The 25001-nt window shown below is 38.0% G+C and overlaps 1 protein-coding gene across 4 annotated transcripts; it reads right to left on the reverse strand.

Annotated features, from left to right (window-relative positions):
- Positions 1–966: 966 nt before the first annotated feature.
- SPDL1 (spindle apparatus coiled-coil protein 1) lies at positions 967–24941 on the reverse strand. Of its 4 annotated transcripts, none has more exons than XM_035562887.2 (13): positions 24868–24941; positions 23806–23853; positions 22388–22562; positions 20138–20314; positions 19377–19571; positions 18961–19110; positions 18211–18309; positions 17262–17372; positions 14395–14535; positions 12915–13021; positions 11372–11559; positions 10047–10392; positions 967–1855 (listed from the first exon to the last, which is right to left on the reverse strand). In XM_035562887.2, exons 3-13 carry the CDS (start codon positions 22544–22546, stop codon positions 1705–1707), a joined length of 1824 nt encoding a protein of 607 aa, XP_035418780.1. In that variant the 5' UTR covers positions 22547–22562; positions 23806–23853; positions 24868–24941; the 3' UTR covers positions 967–1704. The 4 variants fall into 4 exon arrangements, with proteins under 4 accessions (XP_035418780.1, XP_035418781.1, XP_035418779.1 ...); XM_035562888.2 differs by having other exon boundaries at positions 24603–24885; XM_035562886.2 differs by lacking the exon at positions 967–1855 and having other exon boundaries at positions 9842–10392.
- Positions 24942–25001: the final 60 nt, after the last annotated feature.

Here is a 25001-nt window from a genome sequence, read left to right on the forward strand (position 1 = left end):
TAATTAGAACTATTATGTACTTTAGTAGTGTTAGTTGCATCACCATGTGCAGTAAACAAAATGAACTATTTCACTATTGATGGAAAAGAAAAAAAGGGTTTCTTCTAATATTTTGCACCATGGAAAGCATCTTTTCCATTTAGTACGTACATGCAAAATCAGCGGCAAGAAGAAAAAGAACTAGGCCATGGATAGTTGCTAGCTTACTCTAACATCGTGGAATATTATAAACAAGAAGTGAGAGATTCTCAGTTTATCAAATTCATAAATAAGACTGAAGGATAAGGAGAGATATTAAGTTTCTCCTTTTGAGGAAGTGATACAATTGAATTCTATTATACATTAACTTATGATTATGCAAGAGATTGACATCCTCCAACTTGCAGCAAAAATATTTTTCCTTTACAAACAGTATTTAGAGGTTCTTTTGGGAGTGGTGAGGAAATGGCAGTCAGCATCACTGTTATAGTGCCAGCTACCAAATCAAACAGGCATTTGGCCAAAACTAGAATATAACAAACATTTCATTATACAGCAGGTTTACTTTTATTATTCCCCATTATCTCGTGATGCTGACCATGAGCATCTGGCATGGGCTTGAAATTACATCTCTGGAGTAAATAAAGAAGGCATGCTAGGGGTCTTAGAGTCACACATACCAACAGAAGTATTGTGGATCAACCTTAAAAAACTAAAAGCTCTGGCCTGTAAGATTCTTCCAAGAGATCTTCCTCATAATTGATTTTAAAAGAAAAAAAATAAGTTTTTTCATCTTACTCTTTTACTTGGAAAGTGGCTAAACCATTCACTAGAGGGAGCTTAAACTACAGCATGAAGGCTCGATCTTGTATTGCCAATGTAAACACCGGAACTTTAGGGGCACTAGCTTAGATGTGCTCCCCTCAAAATTGTTCTGCATGAAATATCAGAATGGTATGATTAATCTAAGAATAAGACACAGCACATGCATTACAATGTCTTAGCTTTTATTGAGTTGTACTTTTTAAACAAAATACTTCCAACAAAATATGTCAATCAAAAACCGGCAGTTTTAGAAAAATGTTGTGTCTCAAATGCAACAGACTAATTTTAAGAAGGAATAAAAAGCAAAGTTTATTTTATTTATTCATACAAATATAAGATTTAAAAGTTTCAAACGTATACCAAACCACAAAATGCACAATAAATTGAACATACATCTTGACAATCAGGTCAGCCTGAAAGCTGAACAATTACATATTAGGGGAAAAATCATTATGAATTCTGAATCCAGGAATTGAAAGAACTTCAGGAGCAATGGCTCATGACTTAGTTTCCTTCTGCGTCAACATTGTCTAGCCAGTCTTGCTCAGGATTAACCCCTGTTTTATTATTGCATAATAAAGTTTCCATACCAAGTACTTATCATTCAGAATAGCACTATACTTCCAACAAGTGATGACTAACAAGCATGTAGAGCCTTAGCTAAGATTCAAGACAAGGCAATACTTCAGGTCCCATTGCCAGGGTACTTAACAGGTGCTCTCTGGGAAGTTAAAGACATCAAAAGTGCAGCTTTCATTAATGTAGTTATACTGTTCAGAAAACAAGGCAGATCAATATTTATATTAGGAACCTGTGTATTTACGTGCAACTTAAGTTTACTCAGCATCTCCTGCTGAAGCAGGACTCCAAACTATCCAGCTTCCTTCCAGAAAACTAGTTTTACTGCTGAGCACATTGTGTTTCAGGAGTTGGTTTAGAAGACACATACAATGTAGTATATTTTTTCTTTTGTGTTTTCTTCTCAGTCGTGATTATATTTTCCTTCTTATCTTCATTTTCCGTGGTTTCAAATCTGGATTCAGTTGTTAACCTACAGGCAAAGCAACCGTTCTAAATACACATTTAGTTATTACAAAACAGAGCTAACATAAAAGTTAAGCAAAACTGAGCAAGCCAACTGGCTTAAGAGCATCCATGTGCAAAGAGAGCAAGGAGTATTAAGAATAAATTAAGGTTAAAAGTGTCTTTGTATCATTCCTCCTCACATTTCATCACTTCACGTATTGTCTTTTTTTGCCTCTTATCTGCTGTAGTCTAGCAAAAAAGCTTACTGAAATTGGTAACTGGTTGTGATCAGCCTTTAAAAAAAAACAAACACATTGATTGTGCCATGTATGCAAAGAAGATCACATCACAGGAGTATAAAGCTCCAAGTGAAGTCCCAGCAACATCATACAGGCGTGATCAAGTTGAGCTTTTGCATTAACAATACAAAAGATGACTCGAAAAAGCAAGATACTAGTTTCCAACCACATTTTTGCATTACTACTGCTTTATCTTAGTTCCTGAAGATCTGAAAACAAGAAATGGGAAGAACTTGATCTACAGGCTTGAAATTACATCATTTGTCCAGTGACAAGTTTTAATTCTGATATGAATGTAAACAGGAATACAGTGTTAGCTACCACAAAGCTGTTAAGTTAAAAAACAATTAGACCGCTCAGCACAATTGGATGCTTTAATTAAGAATCACTTAATAAGCATACAAATGTCATTAAAACTAATCGATAGTAGCATCTCCGGACCTCCTACAGATAATTGACTATTATACATGATTGTTTCAACAGCAAAACAAGTTATGGAAAGTGAAGTTGCAAATTACACGTTGCTTGACATACTAACACAAGTTTTACACTGACTCATCACCACATCTCCGCTAAAGCAGTTCTCTAATAACTTGATTAATTTCTAGCGGTCTGAAGAGCCACTAGTGAGCAGTCCACAACAATCTACAGCTGCTTTCAGTAATGATTTTCCAAACAAAAAGGACTGCTAAAGTCATTAGAGATTTATTTGTAATAGAGATATGCCTAAAGACAAACAACATGAAAGCAACTGGAATAGGAGTATTTTGGGAACCTCAACTTAGATTTTCCCCCCTTCATCCTAACTTGATCTTTACATACGCACATATCAAATAAAGCACTTAACCATTTTAAGTTTTCTGCACATTGTTTTCTATAAGCACTGTCTCAAAACACTAAATAGCAAGTATGGTTTGCTGTGCATCTCCCCTTTGTAGGACTGTTTGCATTCCAGCATTGATTTTGTAACAAGTCCACACCTGTCATTCCAATGGGTAACCATCTTTTGTCCATAATCTGCTTGCCACCAGCTGCACTCCATTTTAGACTTGCAACTTGCAAGTAACTACACAATTACAACAAGAACCCCTATAATTCAGGGAAGAAGGAGAGAATTCTTAGTAATCATCTTCTGGTTAGTGTTTAATCTGCAGTTCACCCTGTGTTTCCCTAGCATCTGTAAGAAGGGACTGCTTGTGCCTAAGCATCTGTTTCTACGCTAGACTCATTTGTCCCTCCCTCTCTTCCACCTTAAACAACACCTGTCCAACCCCCCTGCCCCTCCAAAGAGTCTAGCAGCCAAAATTTCCAGCAAGAAGTCCCTATAAAAAGTGTGTGTGGGGGGGGGGGAACAGAACAAAGGAAAGTTTCAAACAAACCAAAAAGGCCAAACAAAAACAGAATTAACTTGAAATATGTTCCAAAGCAACACAATTTGATTTATACAGAATACTTTCCTTGAACGGAATCACCTAATACTGTAGATGTAGCAAAGTAACTCTGGAAATCAAATTCTTATGAGAAACATCACACTGTCTCAAAGTTAAGAGCTATTAAAGTAACTTAATTTTATGCTTCCGAAGTACAGCAAAATGGGTATACAAGTCAACATAAAGTAACCCAAGTTTCTGAGACTATGTTAATAATATCAGAGGACTGATACTGACTTATGAGAATAAAATGAGATATTTCAGAGTGGTAAACTCCTTAAATTGGTTACATTTTTTATCTGGGTCAGCAACAGATAACCGTAATTTGCTTCCACTTCCAAAAATTTTAGCTTACAGTAAATACGCACTGAGAAGTGACAAAAAAGCTTTAAAGGTGATAATGAACAGGTAAGGCTCCCGCTAACAATCCAAACAAATAAATACCAGCAACCCATGTCAGGGCTCCACCAGACATCTTTCACTTCAGTGTATTATAGTTGGCCTGGAAATACTTCAGGATACTACATGCAACAAGAGAAGGGACAAAATCCATTTTCAGTTAAATTCCAAAATTATTTCGTAACAAAATGCTCACCTGCTCTTTGCTGTCTACAGCAAAGAATAACTACAGCCTCCACGTACCAGCTGAACCATCTTGCTATCTGTTGAAGAACTGGAGTTCTAACCCAGAGACCAATGCCTTAAGTTTTGGAAGACCTAAACAAAGTGGCTTGATGAGTTCCACTCCAGGGTTCACCACGATGCCAATACAACACAAAGCCATTCAAGTGTCTCAAGCAATGACTACCTAGACTGACGAAGTTGGAAAGTGTAGTTTTTCAATCACAATTCAAAGTTGGAGACAATACCACTACGTATCTCAAGCATCCTGGAAAAGCTCTCCTACCTTTTTAATATACTCAGCCACAACTACTACAGAAATAATTCCACTGCTGTTAGTGGGAACCTCAAACATGTTTCAAATCCGTATTTACTACCTCTGCAGCCACCCTATAAATACAATTGTAATTTCAAATGTGCACATCAATTTAACTCTAAAAAGGATGTACATTTTAGTACAGTCCATTGCACTTTGATGAGCAGTGTTATTAAAAAGTGACATTATTCAGTTTATGCTCACCTGCACTTCTTACCCGCACTGCCTTGATGACTGCTTATGTGCATGTTTCATTTTGAGATTTAGCCTGGCAATTCCGCAGAAGTGTCACACTTTAAACTTATTTTTCTGTTTAATCATACAGTCCAATTCATGTGCTTGAGTTCAGAATTCAGTAACACTCACCTCCCCCCATAAGAAAGCTTGAACAATATTCTAAGACAACCCATTTTGCACCACAGAAACCTAGCTGTGAGTTTAGCAACTCTGAATTCATAACAGTCAAAGGCAAAGTATATCTATTGACTGTTCTAAGTTTAAAGTCAAGGTTTGCTTAAAGTATTATAGTGTAAAAGTTTGAGAACCACTATGTGACAGATAGTTCTCTCTGAAATAGTATTGTTAATTTCAAAATGAATCTATAGTTGACCAGGAAGAGGTAACAGTAATTTTACGGACTCCTCTCTTGACTGTACAGTTTTCATAAGAAGCTACTAACTTACTGTTCCTTGACTCTTAACTGTACGTTGCTGTTGTTGCCAGTACAATGCTGCGCAGCCACAAAGCAAAACTAACTAATCCAGGTTTAAAAAAAAAAAAAAAAAAGCAAGTTTCATAACGACAGATAAGCCATGCATTAGGTTTATGCAGAAAGGTGATGGTGGGGGAAGTGAGGGAAGTGAGTGCAGTAGTGGCCTCTGTAAGAAGCAACCAGGGTCTGCCCTCATGCCAGCCAGAGCCATCTCCAACACAAACCTGCTGCTGGCCAAGGCTGAGCTAATGGCAACACTGGGGACACCCCTGTGATAACGTATTTAAGAAAGGATTAAAAAAAAAAAAAACTGCACAGCAACAGTGAGAAAAAACACGTGAGCAAGAACCCTGTAGACACCCAGGTCAGTAAAGAAGGATGGGCAGATTTTCCTGGCACCTGAGCAGAGACTGCCCTGCAGTCCAGCAAGATGACCCCAGTGAAGCAGGTTGTTCTCCTGCAGCCCATGGAGAACCAAATCGGAGCAGATCTCCAGGCCATACCCCATGGAAGGGAACGAAGCTGGAGCAGAGCAAAAGCGTGAGGAAGGAACAGCAGAGCGTGTCATGAACTGACTACAAGCTGCCACTCCTCATCCACCTGGTGCCACTCACAAGGGACAAGGTAAAAACTGGGAACTAAGGAGCAAAGTTGAGCCTGGGAAGAAGTGGCGGGAGTTGTTCATTGTGATATTATTTTATTTTTGTGATTGTGATTTTTTGCATCTTCGTTTTGTCTTTGTTTTTCACTATTGCTCTATTTTTAATTGCATTAATCTTCAAGTTGAGTTTATTTTTGCCCAGTAATTAGTAAGCAATCTCTGCGTATCTCCACCATGACCTTTTTCATCTTATTCTCTCCCCATCCTGTTGGGAAGGGGGAGTGAGGGAATGGCTTGGTGGTCATCTCGCAGCCAGCCCAGGCTACCCCAGCAACCCTCATACCAAGCCAGCTCCTAGAACATCCCCCACACCATCAGGGAATCCCATCCAGTGTCAGCACAGGGGAATAGAGCAGAAAGAGAAGACCATTAAACACTTGCTCTGAAATAAATGCTTGTTCAACTATGACATGATTCCACCACGTTTTATCTCTGTACACTCCATAAGCATGACGTAGTTCTTCTACACACTTAAGGAAGCTTGACTGGTCTCATCAGATGCCACTTTACCTTCTGAGGATGGGTGTCACACTTAAAACCCTGAAGGGAATATTAGTTATCTAAATCTCTTGCTCAGCCAAATGGCCACAGGCATTCCGTTAAAAGATTCTTGTTTAACCCAAGTCCAGATGAGGTTAAGTTTGCCATACACTACCAATCTAAATAATTTATAAGAGCAAGTAAGCTTTTAGGCACACAAGTCCTTCCTTAGTTCAAACTGAAGCAAACAACCTCAAAAATAAAGGCAAACTAAATTGGGTAGCGAGGGCTGAAACTTGCTATTTGAGTTTCAGAAGTGAAAAAAAGCATTTTTGTACAGAATTCTATCTTTTTATAGACCAGTTTGCCCAAGAAAATATCACTACCTATAACCTCTCAATTACAATAGCAGTAACAATTAAAAATAATCACAAAAATATTTAAGCCTTTAGTCTCAACTACCATGTTTTCAACAATCACATTTCCTATGTTTCATTTGCTACCTTAAAACTTTTCTAAGTCAACACATTTGCAATGTGTACGTATACTAATAGTTCAAAGTTATCTATCTTTATCTTGCTAAGTATCACATTAGCAAGCAAGACTTCCACAAGCAAGGAAACCTGCCACCATTAAGTACATACAGATCATCTCTGACTACTTCTCAATCACTCCAAAGCTAGGATGACAACACTTATTAACACCATGTGCTAGAAATGAGGTTTGCAACCCACTCACACTTGCTATGGCTCTTTCTAGTGCCACATTTCATGCAATTCTAACAACTTAACTAGACAGATTATTGCACAAATACCACTCCAGTGACAAAAAACACCCTCCAATGACCACATTAGCCTTCTTGGCTCGAGCATCCTATTTTCCTCCACACAAGATGCAATACTGACAATTACCTACCACACCAATGCCAAATATTTTCTTCTTCCCCCAAACTCTCCATTTTCAGGTCCACATTTGTGCTCAACTTGCCCATCCTTTTTGTGCCTCTGCATTTAGCAATATTACTGTGCAGGGTTTTTACCCATGTCCGTCACAGAACAGTCCAGAGATGTTTTGTTTAAAAAAAGTCAGCTTCTCAAAAGCTCAGATTTTACCAAAACTTCCTACTTCATAATAAATCATAACAGGTTACGGTTAAGGGAATCCTCAGTGTTATCTTAACAAGATCATTCATTGGGGGTTTAATAGATCATTAACGTAACTTCAAATACAAACAGAACCTTCTGTCTGGATTTAGCCTTTATTGGTTCTTCACACCATTTTGAACACCTTAAAGGTGGATATGGAGGTGTTATTTGTGTGTATGTGTGTGTGGTTTTGTGGGGGTGTCCCTCCTTCCCCTGCTAACGATTTTTATTTTATTCTTCTTGTGGACCAAGGGCAATGGGTACAAAGTTAGTACACCCACCTGAACTACGACTGTCTTCTTCCACTTCTTTTCCCTCTACTTCCAACACATCAATCCCATAAAACATTTTTCCCTCCTCAACCCCTTCAGCTCGCAAGAGGATTACCTCTTCAGTTCACAAACTATTTCTAATAGCTTTCTGTTTGCAGACATTTTACCTTCTTTTCCATATAAATAAGAGAAAATGAAGATAGATATTCACACCCAGGTTACATGATAACTATACCTTTATGTGCACAGAACACCATCATTAATTAATATCACCACTCCTCTCAACTTTCACCACTCAAGCTTGACTTCCCTGCTCCTTCCTCCTCAGGAACAGTCCCTGCATACACTGACATAGCTATTTAAACTGCTCTTTCTACCATATTTTTTCCAGACCATTTCAGAAGATTGTACTGTTTGCTTACTTCAAAACTGTTAATTGTATCTAACGCAACCATGAACAATTGATCTGAGAGTCAAAATGTCAATCCAATTACATCTGAATGCAGTTTTGGATCTACTGTACAGACTTCCACATAGCAGGTCCTCCTCCAGCCTTGAAGCTGCTGCCATTCTAGATTCATTAAAATGGTCTGAAAAGTATTTGTTATTGACAGGACCTGAAATACTGTTCTAATCATCATATTCTTTCCTATGCATTACATATAGTATTTCCATAGTACCTTAAAGTATCTTTAAGCTTTCTTCGCTTTTATTCCAGAACAGGCTGAGACTTCGTTTGAAACACATATGCCCTCTGGGATGCTGGATATCAAGACAGCATTTCCCCTCAATCAAAGCATTTAAATCCCAACTCAGGTTACACTGCTAATTTTAACAACGTCAGTGAACAGTTCCTTGTTGATACCATCAAGAATCTGCAGTTCATCCCGTAACAAGTCACATATAAAAAGTTGTGTATACTCAATTAACTAAATTCAAGTTTGCATTATTTTAGCACACCCTTTCCTCATTGGATGGTTCATAAAATCTGTTGAATATAAAGCTACTGCTATGGAGAACATAGCAAGTACCCCTATAGGCAACAACAAATTAAAGTAGTGTGTGTACTGGGGGTGGGGGAAAACGTGGAAGCTTGATTGTGGGGGGACAGACGAAATACAACTTTCTGGACAGGAAGGGTTTAGGCTTTAAGTCGCTTCAGATTCCCAAGCCATTCTTTTCTCTCCAGCCTTATATCACTACATGAAAAGCCAAAGAAAATGGCTTCTATGTGGGATGATACAGATGTGGGAGGCTTCACAAAATGGAAAAAAAATCCCCTCAACTTCATTGTATTTCTGTCAAACGTTCTATTGTTTTCTCTTTGAAAGTTATTTGATCACGTAATTAATTCAAACTATCAGAGATATGCACAGAATCACACCTTAAATATTGAAGAAAGCTCAGAGGAAAGGGGGTGGGTGATGGGAAGCTAGGAAGAAGTGTTATTTTTACTAGCAAATATCATCAATATATAAGCTCATATCATTTAAGCTATCCCCAAAATACTATGTTTATTGTAATTATGAATATGAACAGCAGACAAAAGCACCACCTTGGGGTTGGTGGGTGGGAAACAACATTCCTTTTACCAAGGTGAAAAAAAGTTATAATTACTGTGCCAAGTTACTTTACTATCTAACAAAAAGTAACTAAAATTCTCAGTTTTTTTCCTCAGGAAAAGATTGATCTTAATTTTAACAGCTATATTTCAAGTTATCATGCATCCAGGTTAGTAAAGTCAGTGGCCTGCCAATATGAGTTCGTAACATGATTAAACACGATTTTGTATACTGCAAGTTATGTTAACCCAAATGGGATTAATAATTACTAAAATATTCAGTAATTCTTAGGCTTTTAGCCACATCATTCCTCATTTCAGCTGTCCTCAGAGACTGAAGCATGATACCTACTGACTGTTACCTTAAGATGTAATCCAACTATACAGCAGCTTTGAAGGACCAAGAAACAGTCCTGTTTCTGAATGAAGAGCAAACTGAGTGAGCTGTCACAGTATCTGCACACCTTAAACTTTTTCAAGTAATGGGAAAGTTATTTCAAAGGTAGTTAGAGTTTCAAGAGTCTTTTCCATGAGCCATCATTTTAGTCTTTCTAAAAGGCTTTAAGAGGTTGAACGCAGGCAGCCGGAGCTGAGGAATTACTCTGCATGCAACACTGAGGAAACAGATAAAGAAGTGGATAGCATAGTTCATGCAGCGAAAGAAAAGAGATGCAGGTCTGTGCTGATTGCCTTGACCACACACAGAAGTTGACACTGACCTGGGGGCAGTCGAAGTCAAAGAATTATTTCCACTTCTGCTGTGTGAAGTATAGTTGTCATGACTCTCATCTTTAGTTTTAACTTTCTTTCTTTCTCTGTCAGGTTCAACTACTTTGTGCATCATTTGAAGAGCTACATTTATTGGTGGTGTTTCAAGAACTTGTTTTTTGGGAGAAGAGTCACTTTGCTCCAAGTTCTTGCAAGTGACCTTAGTTTCTTCCTTACTTGGCAAATGAGTGAGAGCAGCTTCTTTTACTGAAGTATTTTTGCTGTCCAGATATTCACAGGTAGCGTCCACTGGAATCTTCTCCCTCTTCTTTTTAATTTTAGTGACTTTAAGTAACTCTAAGGAAAGAAAGCAATATACTTTTTGTACACAAGTAAAGCTGGGATTAACTTGTCCACCAACACATTCTTAATAGCCATCAAAACTAGTAAAGAGCATTTCACATGACTAAAGACCTCAAAATAATTCTTAATAGGTTACTTAGATTGCTTAAAGAGTACCCATTCACATAACTAATTATTGGTAACTATGCATCCCAACAAAAGTTAGCTTAAAAAAGACCAAATGTACTTCCCTCTATGCATTCTACCTTTTTTTTTTTTTTTTTATAAAAATAAACAAGCCTTAGATGCTCTGAACTGAATTAATATGCTCTCAACTATTTTATTCCCATTTTGAATGTTGCTGATGTAAGCTTCCACCAAAAAAAGTTCCAAATAAATCATTTGGGTCTGGACAAGTACCAAAACAAATTTGTCCATCCGATTCCTCATTTGTCTTCCTCCAGAGGCTATAGCTTTTTTGTTTCTGCAGAAACACAGGTATCAGTTGTTTGTTTGCTGGGCCTCTGTCAAAACTTCAACTGCAGTAACGAGCTCCTTTAACAGCTTTTCCTCCAAGTGCTTCACATTTATTACAAAGCTCACACCATCTGCCTGCACTCAGAAAGCTGATACCTCTAATGAACAGATTGACAGTAGAAACACTACTTTATGAAATGTACCTTACAAAAACTTGATTGCACCTACTTCACTATGCTGATATAGCTATGCTCTAAAGCCTCTGAACACTATATTTGTACTCTTCAGTCTCCTAAAATTAACATTACTATACATACTGAAGTAAGATCCTTCAGCAAGGTAGGTTTTTACTGTTTCAGTTCAACAGGTTTTGGACCAGGTTATTATCAAAAGGCCACCATTTAAACATTAATTTGTATCTTGAACGAAGGCAGTAGCTTAAGTTGAACAACACTGAACAGGTTGGTTGAAAAATCCATGTATTTTCTTTTTCCATACGGAAAAGCAGTATTTTTACCTTCAGGTTCATATTTCATTTTTAACTCATCCAGCATAACTCGCAAATTCATATTCTCACTCTGACAAGCTTGCAAATGCCTCTCATTTGTGAAGAGCTTCCTTTCAACTTCCAGAACCCTTTGGCTCTCATACAAAGCTTTCATCCTCTGCAAGGATAGTTCATTTTTCAAGGTTTCAGTTTCCTTGCTGGTTGGGAAGAAAATAATAGTCAGTTTCTTTTTAAGGCAGTATGTGAAAATTAACTAAACATTCAACTACTCCACATTAAATTCACGTTTATACACTAGTAGGAAGAGAAAGCCATCTTCCAGCAGAAGGAGAGTTTCCACTTGAAATTGACAAAGAACAGTGAGTTACCAGAGACATAATGTGTGTTAAAAACTGTATTAAAAAGCTGTATTACAAAAACACAGACATGCTTACGTAACTGGTTCGAGAAGCTCTCCCTAACTTACAAATTCACTAGGGTTTGTTTCTTTTTTTTGTTTGTAAGTCCGTGTATGTTTACATAACTACTACTGTAATTGATAATACAACCTTTACATAAAAAAAAGGTACAACTCTAAGTAACCAACGCAAAAAAATTATGTTAAGATAGTGCATGTCCTTGCCTCTGTTTCAAATGTCATTAATTTCCACATCACAAGTGCAAATTCTTTCCTCAGTTGTCCTATAGTACTTAGATCATGCCAGTTTCTCATAACAACAGCAACAATCAGGTAATAGACTTCTCTATGTCCAGGTGATAGGACAAGGACCAATGGGTGTAAGTTGGAACATAGGAGGTTCCACTTAAATATGAAACAAAACATTTTTACAGTGAGGGTGACAGAACACTGCAACAGGCTGCCCAGGGGGCTCGTGGAGTCTCCTCCTCTGGAGACTTTCAAAACCCGCCTGGACGTGTTCCTGAGCCGGCAGGGGGATTGGACTAGACGATATTTCAAGGTTCCTTCCAATCCCTAACATTCTATGATTCTCTAAAATTTCCACAGCAGACATTCTTCTCCAGGAAGCACAAGACTTCCATTTGAGGTCTTCACAACAGTCCTGAAGCCAGACATGACGGAATTTCTAATGAATAGATATGGAATTCACTACCTAAAGAACACAGCTCAACTACGTAGAGCCATAAAGCATTTTATGTATGATCTGGCTCTTTTTAGAGAGAAATACAGCCTATAGACTTGAAGAAGCTTCATACAGTTGCCACACAGGTTAAAAGACTTGGACTTTTAAAAAGTGTGAATACATATATTTCAGTTATCACCTGAGTATTAACAACGTTTCTAAAAAGAAGCAGCAGTAATAACAAACTGGTTCTGCCGCCATCTGTTACAACAATAAGTATAATGGAAAAGACAGTATCTTCGAGCTCCTGTAATGAACACAGGATGGTTCCACAGCATTAAGCAATGAGCATATTTCCACATGCAGTCTGAACATCGTAGAGAACAAAAAAACATGGAGAAGGGAAATAGGTAGCCAGAAGATTTTCACACTGTGACCAACTTCTAGGCCTAAGACCATTAGGTACTTACTTTGAGTTGTCGAGTTTCATTTGCAGCAAATCTGCATAGTAACCATCTTCAGACTCTCCTTTTGAGCTAGTACTAGCTCTGCATTCTTCCACGTTCTCATATAAAGTCTGTCAGAAGAAAAAGTGTCAAGCTGTTAACTAGTGAACTTTCACAAGCACGTAAGCTCAGTCCCTAGATGAAGCTTTCACTGCACTTCTATACAGAAGCTTCACAGTAGATGTTTAAACACACTAAAGAACTGAGCGCTCTGAGCACTTCCTGACCTGCTACAAGCGTCATATAGCATGCAAATGGCCAGTCCTCTGTTACTCAACAGACGGACCCGCAAAGGTAGAGAATAGAAGCCATGTTGGTCAATAGCCCAAATTTCATTGCCAAAAATCTGAAAATCAATTACATTTTTAAGATAAGAAATTTGGTTCACATTGAACATGCCACAGATGTACTAAGTGTTTCATAAAATACTTGAATCTCATGTGACATTCTGGTCACAATTTTTGGTTTGAAAAAAAAAAAAAAAAAAAGATTACTCAGATTTAAAAAACTGTCAGACAGATCTCAGAACCTCCTGTCAGTCACTGAATACAGGTACTTTTGATGGGTATTTGAATCCATCATTTCATTTGCTGACACTACAGATTTGGTGCATAGAGACAAGGAAAAAAAAAAGTATCTTTCAAGCTTACATGTGACAAAACCGGTGAAGTAACCAAGCTGTCTTGACTGCTTATTAAAATGGGTTAAGCCTAGCTTTATGCCGCTTTGGTTAAATGCGGAATAGAGGACACTATCCTGGAAAACTTAATCCCAAAGCATAAGCTAATAAACCTCAGTTCGCATTCCAAAGCTGTGATAAGAAAGTGCTAATTAAGTACATTAGTATCTAAGACAGTAAGCAAGGCTACAGTTTTTGACTTTGAGTAAACACAAACATAACATTGGAATAGTGCATACATGTGTTGTTCTGTATTTCTCCCTTTCCAAAATAGAGAAGATGCTGTCAAGTTGCATAAAAATACTGAAAAAATTGCTTTACTAGAACCATTTAGCAATTCAGATCTAAAAAAAGAGAGCACTTCAGCTACTGAGTCGAGACATCATAATATCAGCAAATATCATATATACCAGAACTCTCAGATAGACTAAAAACTGATGCATACATCTTCCAAAAAAAAAAAAAAAACACCAAAAAACTTATTGCTCAGTGAACTTTGACCAAGTAATTAAACACTACAGGTAACTATCTAAAATATGAAGATGTTAAACAGGAATGGGGAAGGAGGGGAACAGAAAATGGGTTTCTTGCTCGCATGAACTTCAGAACTGTGTGCTCTTCAGCTCTAAAACAGAACTTCAGTCATATAAAGGAATGAGAAGCCTTTGGATCCCTTTCAAACCTAAGCACAGTCTTTAGTTTTAATCGTTCCTTCTCCTCATGCGTTAACATCTCATCTGAGTTTTCCACTTCGAGATGACATACCTTAAATTTTTCTAATTGTCTCACTTTCATAAGAAGATCTTCTATTTCACCATTCTTTTGCTCCAACATTGACTGTAAGCGCTCGAGCTGCTCAAATTCTGCCTGAGAGCCTTTCATCTGTAACAGTGTAGCCATTTGCAGCTAGAAAAAAAAAAAAGGAAAAAGTTTTTATAACAAGCACTGGGTTAAGCAACAGAACATGTCTTCCTCTTACTTACAAAGCTCAGGATACCCAAACCTCTTGCTTCTATTTGTAAAAATAGAAAACCACTGGGTGCTTAAACTCAATACTGACAATTAAACATAGTGACAACTTATAATTGTTAATACTAAAACTCTCCAGGATGGCCAAAACCTTCCTGAACACAATGTGGTCCTAAGGTGTCATATTTCTCTCCTCATTGACTAAAGAGCCTATAAACATGCTGTCAAGGAGGTGCACAAAATATTTCACATTTCAAGCTTAAACACCAAGTTAACTAGAACTCAGCTACACTGCAGGCTCATTCAGAGCTAAAATGCATCTATGAAGAACTTCCCAGTTCAAAAAAAAAAACAAACAAACCTAGTTCCCCAACAAATTTAAAAAACGAACAAACAAAAAGACTTTCTTTTGCAGTTCTGATTCAGAGGTATATATAGCACTTTAGTTTATGCTCAGTAATATTTATCCAAGAATTTCATCTTCTTTTACATTTTCCATGGAAGGCACCCTTCCAAGCACAGGAAAATCCTTTTTCATTACAGAAGTAGAAATAAATCCAAATCTAGCATTTATAGCATATTTTTCTCACACTTAACATCATGCCACAAGGTTTTTAACCCATCCATTTACAAGGGACACAACAGATATTCAAACAATTAAAGAAAGAATATAAAATGCAATTATGTAAACACGTAATGGAGTGTTAACAATGTCTGGTGAAAGTTTCACAGTTAAGACAGCATGGATGAAGTAACACCGTAAGACACTTGGAGAAGTCCCAGAGAAACGATCAACTAAAACAAAGACTACAGATTAACAGAGCAAGCTAGAGAAGAGCATTTGCCCTATCTCATCCTGTATGTCAAATAGAAGAGATTGATGATTCTGTACCCAAACCAGATCTAAAACAGATTCAGTCATCTCCTCCTCCTAACTTCCAATGGATGTAGGGGGAAATGAAACTTATCTGCCAATGGCCGACTAGAACTATACTTGCATTCCCCAGTGGTGTAGACATGTAGCCTTTCCCCCTCACTTAAGAGCCTACTTGCTAACTGTCAAAATTGCAAAGCGCAGTGCAAGTACATAAAAACAACAGCAATAAAAAAGAAGAAACAGGAAGGGCTACTACAAGCTGTGGTAAATACTCCAGCCATGGCAAAACCTTTACAGCAATACTGTTTACACTGTGTCCAGAAGTCAGATCCTCAGAAGTCCTCAGTCAATACCCTGTTCAAGTATCCTGACAACTGATGTTGTAACAATGTGGTGAACTACACTATTGGAGTCAGGTACTGACCGAGTAGCCATCAGTTCACTACACACAGAGTTTTAACACAGCAACACAATACAAGGCAAAACAGAAGAGATCCTACCAGAGATCTAAGATACCGACTTGAACAAAACAGCTGTCATAACAAATGACTTCTCTCTAACATTGGTACTAGCAGATATTTTATTAGGATAAAGTAGCACAAATTGGAATTCCAAATACCAACTTTAAAAAAAGGGATACCAACTTGCCTTAGTCCTGGATGAAAACTTTAAATGTAACCATTCGGCCAATATAATCACTGACTTGCACTGGTATTACAAGGAGATAGAAAGAATCTAAGAAACTGATCCTATTCAACCATTTTACCTACTCATCTTTAGCTCTCAATGAGAAATTCCAATGAACATTCCTTGGCTATATAGTACTTCTTCCATTGCCCTTTGTGGTGTTTTAGTTATTTTTCAACTTGCTTCTCCACAAAAGCTAAGTCACAGCTCTATATATTCAGTGCCACTCTTTGTCATCACTTATGTTTCAGTACTGGTCTCAGACAAACTGCATGATCCAACTGGAATGATCCCTTCTCATATACAGCAATCACAAGGCCAACATGAGAACAGCTGACAATTTTGCAGCAGGCCCTTGACATTGTCTTACAGAACAGCTTCGGCCAACTAGGTTTCTCAACAGTATTCACTAACCTACAAGGTCCCAACCTAAGGAAGCATAGTCTAGATGAAATATTTATGATCATAGAATGCTTTCGGTTGGAAGGGACCTTAACAACCATCTAATTCCAAACCCCCTGCCAGGGGCAGGGACACCCTCCAGTAGAGGTATTAACTACAGTTCATTTATAACTTGTATTCTTGCATTAAATATAGGGAGAAGGAAGAAAAATATGAACAACAACAAAAAAAAAAACAAGAAAGCAACTCAGAGGAGGAAAAACAGTGTGATCAAATGACAGAGTGAAAGCTTTCTCTGTTGCTTACAAAGGCATTAACTCCTGAGAACCTCTGTTAAAAAACAAATTATTTACGTATGAGAATTAGAAAAAGAAAAAGCAACTGTCAAAAAAAATCTAGTTTGACTGGCAGAAGCTGTTTTACCCATTTAAGAACTACCATCAATGTAAGCAGACAGTGCCTTCAGCTTAACTTAGCATTCTAGAATTAAATAGTAGCGCTAGAAAAAGTGTTGATATACTACTGAAGCTAAGTAGCACAATGACATGTCACTTGTCTTCTCTCCCATTCCTCCCCACCCACCCAATGACACTACTGTACCACAGTTCAAAGCGAATCAGATCCCCTACCCTGTGTTTTACAGCACTGCTTTATCAGACCCCAAGGAAACCCTGGAGTATTACAATAACAGTCATACCTTCATTCTTTGCAACTGTTCTCTAGTGAATGCGTGCTGTTTTTGTAGTGACTGATATTTTATTTTCACACTGATCAGCTGTCGTTCCATTTCTGCCCTACGGTCCTCCACCTATAGAACATTTTTAACAATTATTACTATGAAAATAACACTTGTCGCTTGGATTCTGAGTGTTAAAAGAAGTTAACTGGCAATTGATGTTGCTTCTGAAAACACTGCTTTTCCAACAACAGTGCGCTACTATCAAAACTTCCGAGATAAATACTGAGTAGGTAGTCCTGTAAGCAGCTGAACCCTAGTCAATAAAGTACAAGAGATTTCTTTTGATATCGAAATAACTAACAGTAAGAATCAGTATTGGTCCAGAATAGTTTTGTCTATCTGTATCAGAACAAATAGTTTAAAATAAATATGAACTGCATATCAAATGAAGCCATTCACTGAGGGTGGTCAGAAAACAAAATGCCAGCTTATAGGCTGGCATTTAATACCACCTAAACTCTTATTCAAAAACCCTCCTGAATGTTCAAACATCCAACCATTTTTCAACATGCTCTTTAAAAGTAGCATTTAGCATTATCTTTCAATATTTCATTTATTATCTTCTGCATTAAAGAAAGGTCACCAGCTGAACAAGACTCCTTAGAGCAAAGTTTCAGACAGAACTGTTATTATGAACCCTCAGTCTCATCTTTCATCTGGATAACCAGACAACTTTAAGTCATTTCATCAAGGTCATTATCTCCCCAGCTTTAGACTGTGCATGCAAACTGTTTTCCTGAGGTGTCCCTTGACAGTTCAACACTGAAGGAACAGAGGAATTTGAGGAATAGAAGTTAGTGCCAGGTAGATCAGGTACTTTTACGTTTTCAATACAATGTAAGTCTGATTTCTTATGATAAAACATCTCTTCTCTGCATATTCTCAGACATCCGTTGCATAGTTGTACCTCAGCGAAGAGAGAATTGCCTTTACTTGTAGGGTCCAAAGATTGCTGCACTGCATGATCCAGCTGAACCTGAAGCTCTTGATTAGCTTCACGAGCTTTCTAGATTTAAGCGAAGAGAAAGATAGTTTAAAAATGTGATGTATTGCATATTCATTTAATCAAACAGTTTTATCAATTTCATTCCTCATACATTTAGCACAAATTACCTTGTACAGCAGTATTTAACCGTACATTCAGTACTAGCCAGAAAGACAATGAAAATCATTTTGCTAGGAGGCCCAGTATCCCACTTGCTCTTATGGATAATACCATAACTAAACCCTTTAAAGAAAAATATTGACATTTATCAGTTGGATTGATGACACTGATGCTATCATCCTTGCTGTGGTGGTAGTCACAGGCACTCTACTCCCCAACAGTGTTTTGCAAGGCATTCAAAAGGAACTTGAAATAAAAATGGGAACTGGGTAAGTGACCTGTTACAAGTTCCTGCTATGAAGCAGGATATTGCAATGCAAAGGATATCCACGTGCAGCCTTCCACAAGAGAATGCCAATACAAACTGTCAACAGCTAACGCAGATCTACTAAATACGATTTAGCCTTTATTTCCTTTGCATTCTCTTCCTCCCTCTCTCCTCAAAACAAACTCCTCTCAAAGCTCTTCTCCTTATTTCAGTGAAAATCTAGCACCAACCACTTGTGGAATTCAGGGATTAGCTAGCACTGTTGCATAAAATTAAGAGAATACCTCTAATGCGTTACAGTAAGAAACAACTTCTTTTTCCCTCTCTTCTTTCTCTCCCTGTAGACGCTCCAGCTGATTACGTAAGTTGCTGTTTATGAGTTCTAATTGTTCTTTACTGTACTGCAGTTCATTCAGCTTTTCTTCAACATTGGCCTAAATACAGAAGCATGAAATAAAAAGCTTATGAAGCACATTCAAGAAAAGCAGGCCCAAATGAGACAAACACGCTTGTTACTAACAATGACTTTTTAAGACAAAATATCATCTTGAAGGGGTTGAATTAAAATCTAGTTGTTAAGGCTATTGCTGTATTTTTTCCTGTGATTATTTTTTCTACTAAGCCAAACTAGCAAAACACCCAAAGCACCTAAAACTGCAGCGAGCAAAAAAAGCACAATACTCAAGTGCTAACCACACACCTTCACACTTTCTAGTTCAGTGAGCTCCATCTGAAGATTGAGCATTTCTGAAGACATGGTTTCATGTACACGTTCAGACATCATGTGTAGCTCTTCTGATTTAGCAGCAATTATTTCTTTCTGATGATCCACTTTGTGTCTCAATTGTTTTTCTGAGAGTCGGGTTTCATCTAGTTCTGCTTTCAGGTTCTCCAACTTAAAAGACATTTGACAATTAAGTAGTACCACTTTAAAATAAATTATTAAAAGCACAATATTTCAGACTCATGTTCAAATCAAGGAAGTGTCTCAGAAATATTAAATAATAGTAACCTTTTAAAAATAAGCTTTGGAATTGGATGCAATTTACAGTGTAGCTATGCAGATTTTTGTTAAACATCAACCAAACAAGCTCCCTTTCTAACAACAATAATTTAGGCCTGTGACATCTTTTATGATCTCAGTAATTCATTTCTTGTTGGCAAGTTGTAGAATATTTACTTGGCTTTTTTTAATCACCAAATCTGGCCTTATTGTCTTGACCTTTTTACTCTAGTTCTTGTTTTAATAAAAACCACCATGATAGTTTTAATACTTTCGTAACAGTAGTTGGAAAAAAAGTGAGCCCAGTTCCAAATCAAACTGCTGAATATGGCAAAGAAAGATAAGACTACATACTACAGCTATTCATTAGATTTGTTTTGGTTACAACTATGCAGTTATAAGTTCAAAACATTTTTAAATGCTATTAGTAACGTTCTAGCTGTATATTAGGTGCAAACCTTGTTTTTAAGGTCACTGATTTCTTGTCCATGAACTCTGGCAAGTTGTTCTTTCTGTTTTTCCAGTTGCATATTCTGCTGTTGCTTAAGGGCATCACATTCAAAGCTCAAGCTTTCCAACATTCTATTTTTAAGTTCAATTTCTCTCTGAAGAGAGTATTTCTCTTGTTCAAATTTCTGCAAGAAATAACATAGTGATAAGTCTAGACATAATGGTCATTGCACTGAATAAAGGCTCTGCACCAAGGCACCGACTGCTTAAAGCCTGTAGCTCACTCAACCTTTTGTTGATGTTCCAATTAGGGAATTGTCATACCCAAGCAAAGAACAAAAAAACCTACACCACTGCTCTCAATTTTTTATGAATGAGTTGATTGCGGGTTGTGTAGTATTCTGTCCTCCATGGAAATGGCATCTTCCCATTCAAAATAAAGTGTTGGCACCAATTTTTTTTTTTTTTTTGTAAGTTTAACAGAAAACTTCGGTGAGAACTTTTGTGTCATTTCTACCACAGATGGAACTCAATCGTATTAAGAGTTCGTAACAGCGTATTGAGTGTTCCCCTACCACAGAACAGCTGGGTTCTATGCCTGGTAAAGACAAAATTGCCTAGTGTTCTGTTATAAAACCTGTCAGCCTTTCCAGACTTAAGAAAGGCTTTTTAATCTGTTTCCCTGTATGCCAGATCATACACATACGCTACCAATAGAGGGGAGCATCATTTTACTTTTCCATTCAGCCAGCAATTAAGGAAAAGCAAGAAAACAAAAAGGAAGCTAATACAAAAAAATGCCAAAACGTAGTTACTCTAAAGTTGTAGGAGTATTTTTCTTTAAAATCAATCTTAGAAGACAAACCAGAAGACAACAGGAGAAACAACAAAAGTAAGATCTGTTGAGTAGGAAATCCACCTCTGCTGCCTAGACATTAGCTTATCAGGGACAGGCTTAACTCAAATATACAGAATGAGCTTTAACAATGATAAAGACTTGGCAATGCACTGTTGGCCATACCTACGTAAAGAAAGTCTACCATCAAATACCTACGCGGACTTTTACAGAAGCGCACGGAGACTTCTGTGTTTTGAAGGATTCTGACAACTACTGTTGGAACTAATGTGTCCACAATAACTGCTCTGGAACTCAGATTCCAACGAGAAGTACGGAAATCAAGTTCTAAAGAAGCTGTTGGATAACAGCAGTTCTCACAAAGGCTGTTATTCTACTAGATGAAAGCACACAATTTCTTCCCCCAGCTCTTGAAATCTAAGTTACTAATTGGACTGGTTCACACAAGTTTAACTCATAACTTTGCTCCAGTCTACAGTGGTGGAACATAACTTGTGCGTGCAGGTTCGCACCGCAGTAACTAACATGTCAGGCTGCCTGCAGAGAAGGATGATCCTGCTCTGCATTCTTCACTACTTGTGCTTTCCAACTGCCCCCCTCTTGCACTAAGCCTAGTAATGGCACACCAATCAAATACGTTATTAGTGTTCATTCACAACAGCAGGGTGCTACAACACTCCAGCTGGCCACAAGAAAACACATTTTAGCTTTATCACAAAGGAATGGATAGCAATGCACTGCCAGGAAAAGACCAGATTAAGAGAAACAGAAAATCTGAAAGATGGGCTGACTGAGAACAAACAAAGAAGTCAAAATTAAATTGTTTAGGAAAAGTGGAAGAGATGTCCTAGGCTGGAATTTTCTTGTGCAACTATCAAGAAGACGACTGGAAGACTAAGTAATACCTCTATACTGTAACACTACATTACCTTCTTTTCTAAACTGTAAAGAAATGTACTAATGATTTCAGAGTCCCTTGGTATTTAAAAATTTAAAGAGTGTACAGCCCATGAAACCCATTTTGTAGTCTTGCTGGTAACATGCTTTTTTACAGCTTTAAGTGACACCAAGTTTACAGGCAGAGCATAACAAATTGTTAAACATATTCAATACACATATTCTAAGGCAAATTGACTTTAGCAACTATTATTAATTCCACAATAGAGACAATTAATCCTATGTGGCGCTGAGCATTTGATGCAGAATAAAATATGAAACCCTGACCCAGCTAGAAAAAGAGTGTACTCAGCATCTTACAGAACTGACAAAAAGCCCTCTCAACAAATACTTAAAGTAAAAAGGTTCATTAAAATTAATCTGGACTCTAAAAGGCATTTAAACCTTTTGTGACTTTCAGAAAACAGAAGAAATTTCTTGATTTTTTTCAAGTTTAAAACATCACCTCGGTTTTCTCCGTCAATTCACGACGTGTTTGATCCAACTGATTTTGAACTTCACTTTGAGACTCCAATAAATGTAAGCCATATTGTGCTGCCTTCCTTCGCTCGTTCTCTGCTTCCTTGAGTTGTTGTCTAAGACTTAACACAGTCTCTGTCTCCATTCTTCCTCCTTTTTTACTTCAAGATGGAAAACAAATTATTAAAGAATGTATTGCAGTAAGTTACAGTAATTAATCTCAAAGAAGTTACTGAATTTCCTTGCTTAAACAGAATAGAGGAGTTTATTTTTCATCAATACAAGACAGAAAAGAGAGCTCTCTAAGATGCCACCCTGTGAATAGTTGCTTCTCTGTAAGTTTGGTCAGCTGATTCCTGACTATACAGTATGAATAGCATGCAGTGGACAACTCCTACATAGAGCTATCTTGACATGCGTAACTGAAGTGAAGGCCAGGAAACAACCTTCTAAAAACACTATTATGCATGTGACCGATGTTTTCTGTGTTATTAAAACAAAACCACACGAACTATATATAACATTACTTGTGCACACAAATTACACTTAATTCATGCAAATTCATCCAAAGCCAACATTCCTAATTTATATTACTTAAATATCCAAGTCATTCTTCATTCAATATCCTGTTTTTATACATATAAATTAGTTGTTGCCACTTCTTACTAGCACATCTGAACATATCCTTCTGAACATTACCAAGATGCTTGTCTTAATCATAAGTAAATCTGACTCTTGGATTCAGAAAAGAGTATTGCTAAGAGTCATGATTCTAAGCGCAATGCCTTCATTTCTTTTTTTTTTGTTAAGTTTTAGGTAACAAAGGTAACCCCACTTAAGAGTTTACCAGCTTCATGTATATAAAGTTATTTTAACATACAAAATGACATCATATCATAACTATGCTAATTCCTTTCCCATAAAGGAGATGGAAATTAGAAAATGTGATTTTCCACATCATTTATCATTTGTTCTTGTTGTTAAAGTTTAACACATACAAATACTTTACCTTGACATGCTCTGAAACTTTTTTTTCCACATCTACCTAGCGAAGTGCTTGAAACACTAGTTTTGCAACTTTAAACTAAAAGAAACCAGTGAAAGACACAAAGTTGGTATGCCTATAATCTCTAAGAATAATCAGTAACATTACTAGTACTACAAGTACACCTACACTATGAGAATTTAATATTGAAACATTTAATAGCAAGACAGTAATATAAACAAAACTAAGCTACAACTTCTGGTATGACTTTGCATCAAAGGGGATTACTTCATCCTCAGTTCATAAACAGAAATAAAACTTATTTTTTGATCAAACCAGTAACACGCTAATATTTAAGATACAGTAATTTGATTGCTCCTAACTTACTAAATTAAATTTGAGTAATATTTTTAACTCACCTTCAGAAGTCCATTTAAATCTCGCTTGATCTTATTCTCTCACCCCACCTATAAAAGAAAGCAACAGTTGTCTAGTCCAGATGAGTACAAGCTGCTGTCCTTCATGGCAATCCTTTTCTGTACAGCCTCCATGCCTGAGGCTGTCTCATGAAAATGCAGATCACCAGCTAAAACCCCACAGAAATGCAAATCTTATTCAAATCTCTGGAGGCAGCTGTCAGATAGTTGAGGAACAGCCAGACCAAGCAGCGCTGCCAAGGAGGGCTGCAGTGCGGGGGGCCTAGGGAGCAGGGAGGGTGCTGCACCAGCACTGCAGGGGTGCTGAGGGTTGTCTGGGGTCTCATCCTGCTTCTCCAGGCTCTTCTGCACGCTCTACTCCAGTTCCACAGACAAGATCATTTATCTCTTAATAAATCATTCACTGGATAAAACCAAGAGAATTTTAGGCTTTCAATTTTATGATAGAAGCATAGAGGGAAAAAAAAAAGAAATAATTTCCTTATTGACACACTGCTTGTTAGGGAGAAGCTGAAACGTGCCTTTAGGATCACGAAGAACCTCTGCTCTCCATTGTCCGTTTGGGATCAGCTCACTGAGACCAGGCAGCTTTGGTCTTAGGGCTACGCTGCTACGCAGGGCACAGCCTCCCACTTCCAATCCTACAGAGGTTAAATCAAATCCTCTGAAAACAGGGCTTTAAGGGGAATTAATAGCTAACAAGGTGGGCAGATAAGAGGGAATAACAAAAAAATAACCTGTCTCCTTTCATCCTACAGCGAGTTTCACGAGTTACTTACTTGGGGCTAGGCACCCTCCCACACCTGCTGTCAGACTGCGCACGGAAGGCTCCAGACCTCGCCTACCCCACCGCTTAACCGCCGCTTCACACAAAAAACTTCAGCCGCGCCCAGGCTGCTGCGCCCCCCGTGCAGGAAGGAGCCCCCCGAGGACAGAGGAGCCGCCCCCCGCCCAGACGCCGTGCTCTGACGGACGGCAGCAGCAGCAGCAGCGGCGGCGGCGGCAGCAACAGAAGGAGCCCGCCAGCGGCCGCCCCCCCATTACCTCCGCCCCGCGCCGCTCCCGGGTTCAAACTCGCCTCCGCGCCGCCGCCCCAACTCTCGCGAGAGCCGCTGCCGCCTGCCCGCTGAGGAGGGCGGTGCGCGCGCCCGCCACGACCGTTACGTGAGGCGGCCGGG

Source organism: Cygnus atratus, chromosome 14, assembly GCF_013377495.2.
Source record: "Cygnus atratus isolate AKBS03 ecotype Queensland, Australia chromosome 14, CAtr_DNAZoo_HiC_assembly, whole genome shotgun sequence".
Taxonomy (NCBI): domain Eukaryota; kingdom Metazoa; phylum Chordata; class Aves; order Anseriformes; family Anatidae; genus Cygnus; species Cygnus atratus.

Excerpts from the sequence above, each read along its gene's own strand:
- SPDL1 (XM_035562886.2), bottom strand. The coding sequence starts at position 22,546 with ATGGAGACAGAGACTGTGTTAAGTCTTAGACAACAACTCAAGGAAGCA. Across the intron at positions 20,315-22,387 it reads AATTGACGGAGAAAACCGAG|AAATTTGAACAAGAGAAATA; the intron begins GTGATGTTTTAA and ends TATTTCTTGCAG. Across the intron at positions 11,560-12,914 it reads ATGAAACTCGACAACTCAAA|CAAGGAAACTGAAACCTTGA; the intron begins GTAAGTACCTAA and ends CTTCCCAACCAG.